This window comes from Larimichthys crocea, chromosome XXIV (genome assembly GCF_000972845.2).
Source record: "Larimichthys crocea isolate SSNF chromosome XXIV, L_crocea_2.0, whole genome shotgun sequence".
Lineage (NCBI taxonomy): Eukaryota > Metazoa > Chordata > Actinopteri > Sciaenidae > Larimichthys > Larimichthys crocea.
In genome coordinates this window covers 2,109,013-2,124,893 of record NC_040034.1, presented here as the reverse complement: position 1 = coordinate 2,124,893, position 15,881 = coordinate 2,109,013, and the positions used below count along the sequence as shown (strand labels likewise).

The following is a 15,881-nucleotide window of genomic DNA, read 5'->3' as shown; positions in this document are numbered from 1 at the left end:
TCCAGTGTGTGAGATTTAAAGGGCTCTATTTACAGAGTATAAAATGCATAACTATATTTCCCTTGGTGTATAATCACCTGAAGATAAGAATAGTTTCTGTTACTTTCTATTGAACCTTTTAAATCTGCAGACTGTCACCATGTTGAACCACTGTCCATGTTTCTACAGAAGCCCAGAACAGACAAACTAAACACTTGCTAGGAAGTAGAGGGTGAAACGAGCGGGTTGTAATCAGCAACTACACGGCTAGATGCCACTAAATCCTACACACTGGTTCTTTAGGATGTATGCATCACTAGTTTGGAAGCCGGTCACGGTTCACATACTGAAAGTGTGATATTTGTTCATTGGTTGGTGATCAGGCCGATTTATTCTCAGTGAAAACATGATTAAACATGCAATATTTGACTGATCATACTTGAACCACATTAACCTTTTTCTAGCTCCATCATCAGGTCAACAAATTCCAACAAAACTAATCTTCTTCATCTTTTTTTATATCATTCCTTTCTGGCTTTGTTTCAGCTCTGTTCCACCTCCAAAGGATATTTCCTTCTTCCGTACGGAGAGGGAACACACACTGAGGAGGGGGCTTCAGGTGAGACGATCATTGGAAGGCTGCAGAAAATTAATTTTGTCTACAAAAACTTGAATTTGTGTGCTCCTCTCTCGTCCTGGTCGCAGGTGGCTGAAGCTTTGCCGGTTCAGTCTCCGGCTGACGTCATGCAGAGAGAGCTGGACAGCTGCTTGAGTTTGGAGTACACTCCTGACAGTCTGCCTCCACTGCTGCTCCAGGTGAGAAACCACAGATCATAAAAAGAAGGTCGTGAAGGTCAATTTAAAACATCTGTGTGTGTTTGTCTGCAGTTCTATACCGACAGATCATATCACCTGGCTCAGATCAAATATCTGCTCATGCTCAGATGGAGGAGATTCTGCCGCCACACCAGCGTCATTGAGAAGCTTTATCCTCATTACAAGGTCTCCACACATCAGGTTTCACTATGACAGACAGTTTTTCCTCTGATTGATGAGATTTGTCATGTGAAAATATGACAAGGACAGTGATGAAATCAGACTCAGTGTGTTAAAACTCATTATGTTAAAACATTATGTTCATTACTGATCATTCAGTCAATTATTTAGCCTCTAAAATGTCAGAACACTTTTCTAAAACTCAGTCTTAAACCCTTAAATATACAATTTACTATCAAAGAAGACAAAGAAAAGCAGCAAACACAAGTCAGAAGCTGGAATTAGAGATTTAATCGTCATTTAAATTATTATTAAAATAGATTTTGGTCATTTTGGGCCAACTATTAAATATAAAAAAACAATTAAATGTTTCATCCCCTCAAAATAAATTAAATATACGACTCTGTTTAGCGTATTAACTCTGCAGAATGACGATAGAAAGAGACCATAGAGGCATAACAGAGAGAAATAAAACGTCCAATCACAGTGATGGTTTCATAAACAGTAAGGGAGTTTCATCTGCGTCACATCACGTCAGACTCGTCCTCCCTCAGGATCAGGTGTCAAATCTGACCAGCGAGTACGAGGACGCCGTGCAGAGAGCGCGCAGACTGTCTGCGAGCAGAGAGAAGATCCTGACCGGACGAGGAAACCCCGCAAACCTGCTCGCTCAGGACGATGTGGTCATCTACCTCCGGTGGCTGGTCTGCCATCTGCACTCTGTTCAACACGTTCACAACTTTCTCACGGTAAAAAAAAAAAGAAAAAATCAATCAATGAATCCACAGACAGTCCAAAAACGCCTGTGTTTTATTTCACGGCGTTTGAATCTTTTACAGGTGCTGCACTACATCCCGGCGTGTGAAAGGAAAGAGAGTGTCGATGGTGAGAAATCAACTCGATGGAAGTCTTTCGACTTGACTCTGATATTTCTTGCGTACGAGTGGAAATGTTTGGTTGATGATGACGCTGGAGGAAAGGTTGCAGGGTCACCGAGATCTCACAAATAATCTCACCACCACAAGATCTAAATGTGCAATGTGACAATGAACCTGCAGGTATTTCTGGACCGGCTCGTAACGTCCCCCTGCACACCGCTCACCTGGAGGAGTTTCTACCTGAGCTGCAGGATTTGATCGCTCACTTCCACCTCTCCTACGACGCTCGAGGACTCAGGAGCAGCGCAGACGAGATGGAGTTATTCAGCGTGGTAACGACACAACACATAACAACACATCTCATGTTAATTATATGAAGTTCAGCAACGTGTCAGCCTGAATCTGTCTCACCAGGTGTGGAGGGAGTTCAGGACGGTGTTCAGGCATCAGGAGCAGATGAAAACGTTTCCTCGGTACGGCGGCACGGAGGTCAAAGAGAGCCAGTGGGGGAGGAAGAGCGCGAGCTCGGCTCTGAAGAAGGAGGCCGACTGGATGCCCTTCATTCAGGTTGGAGAGTTTCCTACCATGGACCCAAAAGTTTCCACGTTTGCCTCATGGCAAGGTGCTCCATCGCTTTGCTCTCAGAGGATGTTTTGGTACCATTCTTTATTCACGGCTGTGTTATGAGTGAGCCCGCTCCCTCACACATGAATGGTTTCAGGATATTTCACTGTTGGCATGACACAGGACTGATGGTGACGCTCATCTTTTCTTCTCCGAACAAGCTTTTTTTCCCGGAAAGGGGATTCGTCAGAGAAAATGACTTCACCTCAGTCCTCATCAGTCCGATCCCTGAACCTCATCAGTCTGTCCCTGGTGTTTTTCCTGGAGAGAAGTGGCTTCTTTGCCGCCCTTCTTGACACCAAGCCATCACTCTTCATAACATTCTGGAGTATTTGCAGATTGGCATCATAAAAACTGAGGCAGCAGATTTTGTGAAAATGAATATTTGTGTCATTCCCAAAACTTTTGACCACGACTGTAATCCTCAAATATTTAGAGCGACCTTCTCTCACATCCACTCGTTATTTTCTCTGTGTTTTTATGCATTTAATAATTAGTTTCAGACGCTGACTGGATTCTCACATCTTGTCCCGTAGGTGAAGCCCAGTCGGGATCCGTGGCAGCAGAAGCTCGTCACAAAGCTGAAGGAGAAGAAATGTGTTGACGAGCTGCTGAAGATGCACAGCAGGTTTCTTCAGGTGAAGACAGTGTTCGTGCATCGGTCCTTTAATCTGAGGCGGGAGTAGATTTATAGTAACCAACTTTTCTGTGTCATCAGGTCTCTGATCTGCACGACGTCGCTGCGGCTTTGAAAGAACACTCAGCGACCTCGGCTTCACGCGGCGGCGAGGCGAGACGACACAAGGCTTCGGAGATCTGGACGAGCATCTACAGCGCCGCCTCTCCTGCTCGGGCACGTATCATCTCTGTCCTCTGTGCTGTCTGTCTGTGTCGGACATCATATTAAAAGGGACATTTGTTGTGTTAGGAAACCAGATGTGGAGGCAGAGGAGACCACGATAAGAGTTTGAGGAGTCAAAGCACAACAAGTGAAAGGTGTGTATAGAAATATACTAATCAACAACAATTAATGAATGAATTCAGTGCTTTTAATCACTTACCAAGTATAAATGTCAAACATGATCTGTTTTTTGTTGTTTCATATCATTTCATTTTTTATCTTTTCGGGTTTTTTAGCTGTCTTTGGATGAAATAAGCAATCTGAAGATGTCACCGTGGTCTTTGGGAGCATTTGTCATTATTTTCTGATGTTTTATAGTTGTATAAAAACACACAGTGTGTTTTTCCGTGTCTTTGTCCAGCTACTCTTTCGTGGACAGCCTGCAGCTCTTGGGTCTGGATGATAGTTTAGAGGAGGGAAGCTCGGATGCCATGGTAACCAGAGGCGCTTACCTGTCTCTGATGTACCTGCGTCATCTCAAACTGAGACAGCTCCAGGTGAGGCGAGCAGCGGCACATTAGGATGAAGACGCGTGCCGGAACATTTGTTTTTTTACCTTTTTGTTACCGTCCACAGCGAGTCTCTCTCGGGCTGCTGAACTACCTGCGCTCCGTGGAGAGGACTCTGACCTTTGACCTGGCAGGTCTGCAGCTGGAGGACCGAGAGCTGTGCAGCACGGCGGAGGAAACGGGCTGGATGAATGCAGCCAGAGGAGGAAGAGGGGAGGCTGGAGGACTCGGCTCGATGCAGTACAGCCACAACACTCCCGTGGACTGTAAGGTGAGAACAGCTGACATCAGTAAACATCTTTACAGCTTTCGCCAGTGACTAAAAGTCATTCCCAGAAACATCCGTTCATGATCTCTGAATCTGTATCTGACTTCTTCTCGTTCCAGGTCCGCTGTTCGGAGTTCATGGAGTTTGCAGAGGTGGAGAATCTTCATGACTTCTACAGCTCGGAGGGCCGCTTCGTCCACACTCAGGACCAGAGAGGTTTTTACATCGTGTACGACGCCGCGCTGAAGGACCTGGAGGAGCTGGAGAACGAGCTCCTTCTGGTGGGCTCGCATTTCATCCAGAGAAACAGGATTAAGAAAACGACAGCAGGCGTCCACTCTGGGTCAGATTTCGACCGTGTGGCTTTGCTTCTCGACTTGTGGACGTGTGAGACAGAGTTTTTGGAGAGCAAAGTCCAGGTACAGTGATATAAATCAGGATTATGTCTTCCTGTCAGGTGGATCCTAACTGTCGGTTTCTTGCTCTCCAGCTCTTGAACTGTTACTACGAGGCCTACCAGCACGCAGCGGGCACTGAGGAGAGGTGTGCGCTGGCTCGAGTTATCACTGACATCATGCACAGCAGGCCACAACTGGACCTGAACCAGGATTACTTCGTCCAGGTCTACAGAGCTGAGATAGGCTGCCTGCGAAGCCACCAGCAGCTGATCAAAAACATTTTAGACAATCAGGTGAAATCAGGTCGAATTAAAGATCAAAAATATGTCAGATGATGGATTATTTTGATAATCTATTAATTATTTCAGCCATTTTCTGAGCAAAAATGTTTCCTCAGACATGCAGCTTTGCTACGTGTTTTTGTCATATACAATCAAATATCTCTTACTTTACTAAGTTATCCTTTGTCGGGGTGAAGTAAACAAGCAATTTTAAGATTTTTATTAAAGTTTTTAGACTAGAGAACAATTCATTTAATAAATAAGCAGTTGCAGCCCTAGTTTGAATGTAATAACTGGTGTTTTTTTGGAAAAATATGTATTTTTTAAGCCAAATTCCTGATGTGTAAAAGCATCTGAACACTAATAAACCTTATTTAGGTCGTAAGTTCCTCACTTTACTTTCTTTACTTGATTCTGTAGCTTGCATCTTGTGACTAATTGTGTTGTTTGTCTCATCAGATTGAAAAACAGCGGCAGTACCTCCAACGCATCTGGAGAGACGACCGGAAAAACTCTGTTCATGACTACGGCCTTCCACCAAACTACGTTCCCAAACATCTGGTCTCACTGGGAGGCAGCAGGCGAGTAAATGAATCAATAGAAGTCTAACTACCCTGAATTTGGTGTTAAATCTTTATGTTTACCTTCTTGCAGCCCTGCACTGATGAACATCTTCCTCCTGGAGGTTCATCCGTCCCTCTGCCTGGCTTCTGCAGTCTATCACGGTTTAGTTCAGGCTCACTCGGAGCTCTGTCAGCTGCACCGAGCCGTGAGCATCACCGACAAACTGGCCCTGCGACAGCAGCTCCTGCAGGAGGCCCTGCAGAGCTGGAGTGACCTGGCTTCACCCGGAGTCTCCTACAGCGCTCAGATACAGAAGGATGTAGGTCTGAAAATCTGTTTGAATGAATTCACATGAAGCAAAATAAGTCTGACTCAATTTTCCGTCCACTCTCAGCTGTTCTCAGATTTCTTTTTTGAGGATCCGATTTTGGTCCAGAAGGTTGGCCTGAGGTTTATAAGCTCCGCAGAGGAGAGGGACGTGACGCAGGGGAGGGAGAAACAGCCGTACGCTGTGGAAACTTTCTCCAGGCTGCTGGAGCTCGTCACCATCCGCCACCGTCTGCTGGGCTCGGCCTCGGAGACGGCACACCTGGCACAGTTAAGATAACGCTCACACTGGGGTCAGAGGGCAGCTGCAAGGTGAAAGAAATAACGCTGAGATACAAACAGGCAACATAAGACAGGGAACTGAGAGAATTTACGGTTAGAAAGAAGCTTGTGTTACAACTCATCTTACCGATATTTGATTATGCTGATGTTGTAACATCAGGCTGCAGCCAACACCAACCTCCCTCCTCTCAGTATAGTTCATAATCATGCAGATGTGTTTTGTTTATCATTGTACAACATGAAACTCTAAATTTGCCTTCTCAGACCATCATAAGAAGAGTGCAAGTTATTTTTAAGTGTTTACATTTCCATTAAAATCAATATTTAGACAGTTTATTGTAACTTTCTCCTCTGATTATCACTTCAGACGCTCTGCAGCTCCTTTTTTCTGTTAAATATAAAAATCCACATTCGTCTTTCCACTAAAAAACACCTCTATAATAGTGTTTTATAACTTCATTTAACTTAATGCTATCACTGCCTTTAATACTTTTCTATAGTTTATGAATGAATGATCCATTTTCATGCTCCACATGGGTTACTAGGCAGTTTTTTTTTGTCACATCGTTTAATTAACTTGTTGTTCTGTCTAATTATGCTCACGTCGTATTATTATTGTCGTTGAGGATCCACTTGAAAACGAGATCAACTCGAGGGAGTGATTACTAATTATAGAGAATTAGACAGAAACACGGTGACTGAATCATGAATTTCTAAAACAGTCAGATGCTAAAATATAATGTATGTCTGTTAATATGAAAGCCGTCTCATGTTTATTGATTTTCTCAGAGATTTTAGATGTTTAGTGGATAAATACATTAAATATGGCAGTTTATTTATTTATTTAAAATCTTTTTATTCAACCATTTTACAAAACATTTCCTGACATAGGACTTCATGTACTAAAATGACAGCCAGTATAAGTTAAAATATTAATAGACAACAAAATAAAAAATAGTATGATTTAAATTCCAAGAGTACAAATAAATAGATAAATAATAATACAAAATATGGCAGTTTAATTCTAATTTATTTCTAATATTAACTATCTTTAAATGATCAATATGTTTAGCAAATCATTTTTCTTTTTTCTTTTTGTCGTTTTATTCTCCGACATAAGTAAATAAGATTTCTCCAAGCTGAACCAAAGTCACCGAGTCCCGTGTTGGTCCGGTATCGTTACTCTGAATGGTTCTTCGCAGGTTGTACAGACACGTGGCTTCAGAGCTCGGTTTCGATGACTTCCACCTTCACCTGAGGCCGGTTCAGTTTGAGGTCGCTGAACAGAAAGACAAAGCCGAGCCGAGGCCTGTTTTCATCACAGCGACACTGGAGGATGACAGCTGCGTGGACAGGTGAATCCTCTGGACGTCAGACACCTGCAACATTCTTCACTGATATAAAACAGATGTTTTTATCTTCCACTCCAGAAATACTGCATGCATGTTTCCCCCTCTCCCTCCCCTCTGTTATTTCACAAGAGCACTGAAGTGTGTTTGAATTAAAGTGCACCGTCTGCTGCTGCAGGTTCACCCCGTCCCACCTTCCTCTGAGCATCCAGGAGCTGGACGAGAACCAGATCGGGAGGTTCAGCTTCAGCTCAGAGGAGGCAGTTATCCATGTGAGTTCAAATGACACGTCATTACCCAATAAAGAGATGAAGATAAAGATGTAAATGGATGTATTATTCCTGAATGTAAATGTTTGTGTGTGTCTCTGCAGCTTATGAACAAACAGAGTGTAGAAAACCTGCAGGTGACTCTGGCCTGTCAGGTGACACAGAAGAACGCTCTGATGAACGCCTTGAAGCTGGTTTGTCTTTGTCGCCGGGCAGAGAGTGTGATGTCTTCAGCTGAGGTGAGTATTGTTCACTGAGAGAAAGTAACTAAGTACATCAAGTACAAGTACTTCTACTTCACTACATTCAGAGGGAAATATTGTACTTGTTACTCCACTACATTTATCTGACAGCTGTAGTCAGAAGTTACTTACAAAGATTAAGATTAAAACAACTTTTTTTTTTGGCTTGTGACCTCTTAGAAAAATCAGTGTCTATGAAACATTTAGAAAACATTTCACAAAAAGTAGAAAAAATCCAAAATATTAAGTCAAGTTTTCAAATCTAGATCACAAGTTAAAGACTTTCTAACCCTGTTGATGATCTCATGACCCCTCAGATTCATATGGTGACCCTTTGAAAGGACCCGACCGCTCGGTTGAGAATCAGTGGCCCTAAATATCAAACTGTATATGAAGTAAATAAACTATCTCAAGTAGCTACAGCAGTAAAATGCTGCTCACACACTGATGCATCAGTATTAATATCTGATATTTTTATTTTTATTTCTGATAATACTGATATACTTTTATTTACTTGTTTTTTTATGCTGCTAGATCTACACTGTGGATATTGTTCTATATTTGCCATTTTTATACTGTTTATATCTTTTTAGATTTGTCATATTTTTCTTAGATGTCTTTATTTGTATATTTTTATATTTTATATTTCATGTTTATTGCTGTTTGCATCAGGGATATGGGGGGAAACATTATTTCAGTTCTCTGTATGTCCTGTACTTATGGCAGTGTTGACAATAAAGTTGACTTACATACATGTATTGGTACTTTTAGCAAAGTAAAGTATCAGAATACTTCTTCGAACACTGGTGTGGTCAAATCAAATCAAATTTGAGAGAGAGAGAGAGAGAGAGAGAGAGGAGCATAACTAAGGGATGACCTGAGCCAGCACTAACTATAAGCTCTATCAAAAATAAAGTCTTAAGTCTACTCTTAAACGTGTTGACCGTGTGCATGCTTTAACATGAATACATAAGAACATAATTAAATGATTGTTTTCATAGATTGAAGCAGCCTATCATTCTGATAAGGAAGTCTCCAAACGTGGACGCGACACCAACAGTCTGCAGGAAAAATCAGACTCTTCATCCTCAGCAAGAACTCCCACCACCACTAAGGAGAGGTGAGCGGCCCCACTCGAAGAACAAATCACAGTGACGTTGATGAACGTTTGCTTTTGTTCTGGCTCTCTTTTAACAAACAGAATCTGGTTTTGTTGCTGCAGGCTGACGGAAGCTTTCGTGTCCATCCAGCTGGAAAAAGTGGGTCCGCGTGATGAGATGCTGAATTCATTTAGGAAGAAGAAACAGGCCGCGGGGGGTCTCATAAAAACCCCGGTGAGTTGACACACAACTGGCTGAGCAGGATGATGAACGTGATTGGCTGCCCGTGAAGTAAAATTAATTTCTCTCCCATCGCAGGAGGAAGCTGCAGAGATGAAAAGGAGGCTCATAATGGACTTTCTCAAGCAGTAAGAAAAACATCTGCAGACAATGATCACTGCTGAGAGTCGTCAGGAGGAGGTTAACACAGTGTCCATCTATTTTATTTTAAACAGATTCAGCTCACAGGTATCTCAGTATGGTGTGAGGGCGCAGATCGTTGCATATTACTACAGTCTGAACTTCCTGCTGGACGACATCCCCTCCATCCGTCGGTCCCACTTCACGACGGGGCTGCAGCCCAAAGGAGCTGACCTCTGCCCTGACCTCAGGTACTGGCTGCACATTGTATTGCTGCATGAATAAAAAGAGCAATTTTTGCAGATGAAACTGTTTAAAAATGTTTATTGCACACATACTGATAAATGCATACATACATATATATTATATATACGTTTTCTGTCTTATTTTGCATATTTGGTTCAGACTTCTTCATGTCAGACTTTTACGTCTCCATCCTTCAAACATTGTGGTTTCATAATCAAACCTTCCTCTGACAGGACGCCTCAGCGTCGGCAGCTGCTGTCTGCAGACGGCAAAACTCTCCTCAACTTGTGGTTCCTCCCTCATTTCTCTCAAGTGCTGCACGTGTTCAAGACGCTGGATGTCTCGGTGAGGCGCTTAAACTCGTCATTAACACAGCAGTGAGGAGCTTTTCTCAATGTTCTACCTCTCTGTTTTGGATTTCAGGAGTGTGCCGCAGCTCTCCGCCGCACTCTGCAGATAGTTTCAGCTCTTCATGACATCGTTTATTACCTGGTTAGTTTCTCCAGACTGGGAAACGCAGAAGACTCGGATGCACCCGGCTCACTGGCGGCTGACTGGGGAGGCACTGAAGGCATCGGTAGGTGGATCTTGTTTGGAAGAGATCGAGTATAGATTTGACCTTTCACCTTTACCGAGCTGTCATGCATGGTCCTCTCTGGGTGCTGTACAGGAGCGGAGCTGCTGGAGATCCAGCATCAGATGGAGCGTCTGTCTGACCCCAGCTGCCCAGAGTCTGTCGGCCGTCTGCTGCAGCTTCGCAGGCAGATCCTGCTGCTGCAGTTTGACACGGCCGTCAGACACCTCATCAGGTCAGTGACCATCATGCACTGCGATTTCTGACCCTACAGTCACCGACTGACCTTTATGTAAGACCTGGTTAAGACAAAGTTGTTGTAGATAGAGTTTAATACTGTTTGGGTGGCCTTGGAGTTGAAGCACAGACCGAGTTTCTAATGAAACCCTCAGAGTTCTCCCGTTCTTGTCGTCTTGTGTTCAGGGAGGTGTTGCTCTCCTCCGGTGATGTTGCCTCTTACCAGAGTGTGACCGACAACATGGCGACCGCCCTCCCCCTCCTCAGTGACAGTATCCAGGCCGACGTGTTCGGCGTCACGCTGCCTGTTCCCCGACCTCTACAGGCCCGAGGCTGTCAGGTCTGTTTGGCTGCACGATATGGTATCAGTTAAAAGCGTGACACATCTTTTTAAAGTGCTTCATTTGTCTCGTGTTGTTCTGCCCCTGCAGGCACAGAGGATGTATCCATGGAGAAGCTTCATAAACTGTCAGGGATTGTTTCCTCTGCACGTTTGGGACGTTCCTCCCATTGAATACTGCATGCAGGTTCAACATCTAATCTAGTTTTTGCTTGTTAACGGTGTAACCTCAGTGAATCTGATCCAGAACATGATGATCCTTCCATGAGGAAAACACTCTTCTTCTTCGTCCTCTAGCACTATAATCAGGACAAAAACATCACTTGTACACAAACGAATCACCAAGAAAGTCATGCTCCCCAGATGATGGACCGTTTGTGTGTTTGTCTGCAGCTGTGTCTGAGCGGACTGAGCGATCGCCGCAGACTGCAGGCCAACGCGGCGATCCTCGGCGTGTCGCTGCTCATGGAGGACGTACTGAACAGCGGGAGGGAGGCAGAGCCGGTCCGTCTCCATGGCGACAAGGTCGACCTTCTGCACCATGGAAATCCTAACGAGGTAAAAGACCGTTACTGGGTTGTTATGGTGATCTGCGGTCGAGCAGGCAGATGGTTTTGGATCTGTGATATGTCACGTTGTCTTTGTTCCAGGGGGATGAACTCTGCTTGGAGGCTGAAGCAGGAAAGACAGCTGCTCCTCTTCAGGATCCGATCAGAGTTCAGCTGGTGCTCAAAGGTTTCCTCCTGATGATGAAGCAGCTTCAGGTGTTCAAGGAGAGCTGGACCCGAACACATCTGGGCGTCCAAACGTTCAGGACGGCCGGTTCGTATCAACAGTTTGTGAAACTCTACAGGTACGCTGGTTCAGAAACCTTCCCTTCATTTCTTTCTCATTCATCAGTATCAGCGTCTCTTGTTTCAATTGTTCTCACCTTACAGAGCTGAGATCTTCTACCCCAGCATGAGAGCTCTGGCTGAACAAATGGGGAAGGAGCGGGACTACGAGGTCTTGATCTCTGGTAGTCAGGCTCTCCTGCCGCCGCCTGGAGCTTCAGAGGTTGATGTGAAAGCCTGGCAGGTGCAGTCAAACTACTAAACTGCTTCATTATCGTGACGTGTATTTGTTTCTTGTAAAACACACACACACGTCTTTCCCTCTCAGCTTCACAAACTGCTGGAGAGCGCCGAGTGTGACATGATCAGAGCGGTGCAGAGGAGGATCAACGGAGAGATGACGCTGGTGGTTTCAGAGCGAACTCGACAGGACGCAAGCCTCCCTACAGGTGCCTGAAATCTCCCTTTAAGCACTGCTTAATACAAAAGAGAAAATAACCTAAGAAATATCATGTGTGTGTGTGTGGTCAGAGCTGTGGAAGAAAGCCCCACTGAAGTACACTTTGTCCCCTGAGTGGCCGCGGATTGTGGAGACGTTCATCCAGCAGCTGATGGAGGGAGCTGAAGAGGCTGACGGACAGGTACTCCTGTAACATGAAGTAACTAATTACAGTACAGTGATCCGTACATTTGCTCCCTCTGGTTTTGTTACGTTCGCTGGTACTCTCTTCTTTCAGCTGAGGGTTTCTCAGGATCGCCTCCAGCAGTGCCTCACTCACCTCGGCTGTTCTCTGACGGAGCGAGAGCGCCGCAGCTTCCTGCTTTACTCGCAGTTTTACGAACAGATCCTGCAGCAGGAGACTCAGCTGCTGTGTCAGAGAGAACAGGTACGAGCGAAAGACACACTGCACCTGTCGCCAGGTGTTTTTAGTCGCACATTTTCAGAGGTGAACTGCTCACAGAATCTTGACTGTACTGTTTTTAATGTGTCGTATGACGTCGTTTCCATGTTTGACTTCAGGATTTAAAGAATCTTAAGGACTCTCAGACCAGCAACTCTCACAAAGAGGTAACTACTGCAATCGCAAACAACTTTGTGGATCACAGAGATAAATATCAAATCCTCGTCACTACTACTCACTTTTGCTCACGCATGTCGGTTTTCTGAGAGAGCTGCTTAAACTGAGGCAGCTGGGAAATGAAGTGTTTTACCAGAAATATTGTAAAGTGTTTGGATTTAGTAAAATCATTTTATATAGACAGCTTTGTATTGTTTTCTATGCGAAACGTGGAGCAATGATTTGTTTTCTTTGGAAAATGGATCCTCTATATTCTCCTTTCTCCAACACTTCATGACACGATACTTCTAAAACTTCCTTGTCAAGTGCATTCCTATTAAAAGTTAAATGTTTTTGTGCGTCAGGCGGCTGCTGTTTGTCGCGGGATGATGTTGGAGATCTCAGCGCTGCAGGCTCAAGTCGCTCATCTGGAACAAGAGAAGAGTTTTCTGGAGCAGCGACTCAGCCTGAAGTTCAAAGAACGCTACGACCCTTTGGTCCGACACCTCGTCTCCACTTGCATCCAGCTAAAGGTGAGACATTTGATCTGCATGTTACGACATATATCATATTTATCTTTTGCACTACTACTCTTCAGTTTCCAGGTTTCTAATGATTACTCTTTGACCTTTATGTGTGTGTTTTTGGATCCCAGGCCCGGCTTGATGAGCACAGCCGGCAGATGGAGCAGGATGTGAGTGAGATGGTGAACAGGACGAGAGGCGAGGGAGTGGACAGGATTATTAAACTCAAGAAGAAGTACGGCTGCACCAAAGACAATGACGGACTCACACTCAGGCGGTTAAAGGTGTGCGGTAATGCACAGGTGATTCCTTCGTGCATGAACTGAATGTTTAGATTGGATAATCAGTGCGTCCTACCTGTCTCCATCAGAAAGAAGAAGTCCATGAGCTGCAGCAGGAGAACAGCCGGCTGACCGCTCTGCTCTGTAAGCTGAGGGCTGTGAGCAGCTGGAGGCGGCTGCTCGACCAGGAGAAGCTTCACCGGCAGCTGCTCCAGACTCAGCAGGTCAGCAGCAGAATATTCAATACTCAAAATCAGATTCATCCCCCGCAGGACGGCAGAGCAGACACAACATGTTGACGCACAACATATTTATCTTAAACCTTTGTTGAAACACCGTTTGGAAAAGTGACCGTATCACAGAGAAGGTATCGATGAGAACATTTCTCATGTCCTCCAGAGGGAGATGAACTGTCGGGCCGAGGCTCTCAGGGTGAAGATGATGTCAGAGGAGGAGGTGGTTCTGCTGCAGGAGGAGCTGGACGTGGTGAGGAAGGTGTTGACCCGCTGCCAGGCCGAGTGCAGCAGCACCAAGAAGCTGCTCAGCAGGAAGGTACATGAAGTCATGCTCAGACACGACACACTCACACTGATGGTATACAACCATATGATTTCAATAATTATAGGCTTATTGTCACATTTTGCTCCTAAAGATTTAGATTCATGCGACAGCAAAGTGAGAAATGAAGTTTTAAAGGTCATGATGTCGAGCCCAGGCGTGCAGCCTGTATATATTCACTAAATACTCCTTGCTCCACAGACAGAGGAGCTCCAGGTGTCCAGGCATCAGTCGGCGCAGGAGGCCTGCAGCCGGCAGGAGCTGGACAGCTACCGAGTGCAGAGCCTGGAACAAATGAGAGCCGACGTGGAGGACCGAGAGAGGCAGGTCAGGGCGCTCAGCGAGCAGCTGGACCGGGGCAGCAGGGTGAACCAGTTACACCGGCAACGCAGCGCCAAAGAGATCCGACAGGTCTGTAAATGACCTTCAGTAGACTTCATGTGTGTGTGTGTGTGTTGATGAAGTTACTGAGTGTATTTCTGCTGACAGACAAATCATTACGGATTAAAGGTGTCCTCTGAAAACTGCTTTCAACAGGTTTTTAACCATTTATTCAACTTTTAAATTAAAATCATGAAACTTTCTGACGCCTGATGTTACTGGACAGTAATGATGCAAAAATCAATTAAGAAAATATCAAATAAAATATCTTTATTCATGTTTAGGTCATTTTTATTTCATGGTTTTTGAGTTGATTAAACAAAACATGAAAATAAATAAATAAAAGATTGCGTCTTTGTTTTAGTGTCTGTATGGAAGCTCTAAGCAGCCATGCATTCGTACATTTTATTCTTCTCTCGTTAACTCAAATTATTTATGTAGTTATCTCGGGAAAACATTTGTTATTTCGGGATAATGACAAAAAGTGAACTTGTTATCACGATAAAACAGAGAAAATAACATGTGTCAGTGTATGACCACTTGGGGCTTCCGTATGTCTGAAGTTAAGAAGATGACAACAACTTAAAGATGATTATTTATTATTAAATACGAAACATTATGAGGATTTAAAGAATTCTTTTTATCACCAGATATTACAAATGATCCTGAGGAAAACATGAATGTGTGCAACAAATTTCAAAGCAATCCATCCGAATGTTATTGAGATATTTCACTCCAAACTATCCAAGTCAGCCATCGAAGTCGGTGTGGTTCCTCCTCTGGAAACCACGAATGTCTGTACATGAGTTTCGTGAAACATTTGGACCACAGTCTGGACCAAAGTGGTGGACAAACTATCCATGAACATGTTCATGTAATCGATGACTTTGTGTTTCCTGTGGATGTAGGTGAAGGGGAAGCTACAGCAGGCGCTCAGCCTCAAACAAGAAGCCTTTCAGCGGGTGGATGAACTGCAGGACCAGGTGAACGACATGGAGGCGGCTTTCTCCAGGTGCACCTCTATGACAGGTACAAAACCAACCGCCTCTGTAAGCCTCTCTGTTATGATCTGAGCTCCTGATTCTCTCTCTATCTGTTCCATCACAGGCCAAAGCAGGACTTATTACACGCTGTCACTCAGCAGACTGAGTACGAGAAGTCCCTCAGCAGGTTTTGTACCCACCTTAATCTAACCTTCATCTCAGAGCAGTGAAGTGATAATCTGCAAATCCTATCTTGCGAGTTAAACCTTGATTTCTTGCTGCTCATGCGGCGCAGGGATAAAATGAAAGATAAAACATTTTTATGTTGGACTGACGCTCACTCTTTGTTCTATTTCTGTCTCAGGTCCACACAGGACCGGTCAGCAGCAGCAGCAGCAGCTGCAGCTTGGCAGCCTCACAAACCACGCCACACTTCAGGACTCTGCCACACAGCCAAGACACCAGAGAGCAGAAACAGCCAGGAGCCGTCCTGACACAAGAATAGACCGGCCGAGAGCGGTGAGCGAGCCCGAGAGGCA

At 44.6% G+C, this 15,881-nt stretch overlaps 1 protein-coding gene across 1 annotated transcript in view; it reads left to right on the top strand.

Moving 5' to 3' along the window:
• The first annotated feature begins 524 nt into the window (after positions 1 to 524).
• si:ch73-242m19.1 (coiled-coil domain containing 162) overlaps positions 525 to 15,881 on the top strand; it is a 16,697-nt gene continuing 1,340 nt past the window's right edge. Inside the window, exons 1-44 of the mRNA XM_019277842.2 lie at positions 525 to 598; positions 685 to 795; positions 868 to 981; positions 1,530 to 1,724; positions 1,815 to 1,860; positions 2,034 to 2,185; positions 2,268 to 2,420; positions 3,014 to 3,115; positions 3,196 to 3,330; positions 3,406 to 3,473; positions 3,740 to 3,875; positions 3,955 to 4,158; positions 4,275 to 4,574; positions 4,646 to 4,846; positions 5,294 to 5,415; positions 5,489 to 5,717; positions 5,793 to 5,995; positions 7,210 to 7,362; positions 7,535 to 7,628; positions 7,730 to 7,864; positions 8,869 to 8,987; positions 9,090 to 9,201; positions 9,286 to 9,335; positions 9,423 to 9,578; positions 9,807 to 9,918; positions 9,997 to 10,150; positions 10,244 to 10,382; positions 10,571 to 10,724; positions 10,816 to 10,911; positions 11,118 to 11,282; positions 11,375 to 11,577; positions 11,663 to 11,801; positions 11,886 to 12,006; positions 12,089 to 12,198; positions 12,295 to 12,444; positions 12,579 to 12,626; positions 12,981 to 13,148; positions 13,271 to 13,423; positions 13,510 to 13,644; positions 13,820 to 13,972; positions 14,180 to 14,389; positions 15,268 to 15,388; positions 15,467 to 15,529; positions 15,707 to 15,861. Of these exons, the coding sequence (XP_019133387.2) occupies positions 724 to 795; positions 868 to 981; positions 1,530 to 1,724; positions 1,815 to 1,860; positions 2,034 to 2,185; positions 2,268 to 2,420; positions 3,014 to 3,115; positions 3,196 to 3,330; positions 3,406 to 3,473; positions 3,740 to 3,875; positions 3,955 to 4,158; positions 4,275 to 4,574; positions 4,646 to 4,846; positions 5,294 to 5,415; positions 5,489 to 5,717; positions 5,793 to 5,995; positions 7,210 to 7,362; positions 7,535 to 7,628; positions 7,730 to 7,864; positions 8,869 to 8,987; positions 9,090 to 9,201; positions 9,286 to 9,335; positions 9,423 to 9,578; positions 9,807 to 9,918; positions 9,997 to 10,150; positions 10,244 to 10,382; positions 10,571 to 10,724; positions 10,816 to 10,911; positions 11,118 to 11,282; positions 11,375 to 11,577; positions 11,663 to 11,801; positions 11,886 to 12,006; positions 12,089 to 12,198; positions 12,295 to 12,444; positions 12,579 to 12,626; positions 12,981 to 13,148; positions 13,271 to 13,423; positions 13,510 to 13,644; positions 13,820 to 13,972; positions 14,180 to 14,389; positions 15,268 to 15,388; positions 15,467 to 15,529; positions 15,707 to 15,861 (6,000 nt within the window). The 5' untranslated portion in view covers positions 525 to 598; positions 685 to 723. The remainder of the gene's footprint in view (positions 599 to 684; positions 796 to 867; positions 982 to 1,529; positions 1,725 to 1,814; positions 1,861 to 2,033; positions 2,186 to 2,267; positions 2,421 to 3,013; positions 3,116 to 3,195; positions 3,331 to 3,405; positions 3,474 to 3,739; positions 3,876 to 3,954; positions 4,159 to 4,274; positions 4,575 to 4,645; positions 4,847 to 5,293; positions 5,416 to 5,488; positions 5,718 to 5,792; positions 5,996 to 7,209; positions 7,363 to 7,534; positions 7,629 to 7,729; positions 7,865 to 8,868; positions 8,988 to 9,089; positions 9,202 to 9,285; positions 9,336 to 9,422; positions 9,579 to 9,806; positions 9,919 to 9,996; positions 10,151 to 10,243; positions 10,383 to 10,570; positions 10,725 to 10,815; positions 10,912 to 11,117; positions 11,283 to 11,374; positions 11,578 to 11,662; positions 11,802 to 11,885; positions 12,007 to 12,088; positions 12,199 to 12,294; positions 12,445 to 12,578; positions 12,627 to 12,980; positions 13,149 to 13,270; positions 13,424 to 13,509; positions 13,645 to 13,819; positions 13,973 to 14,179; positions 14,390 to 15,267; positions 15,389 to 15,466; positions 15,530 to 15,706; positions 15,862 to 15,881) is intronic.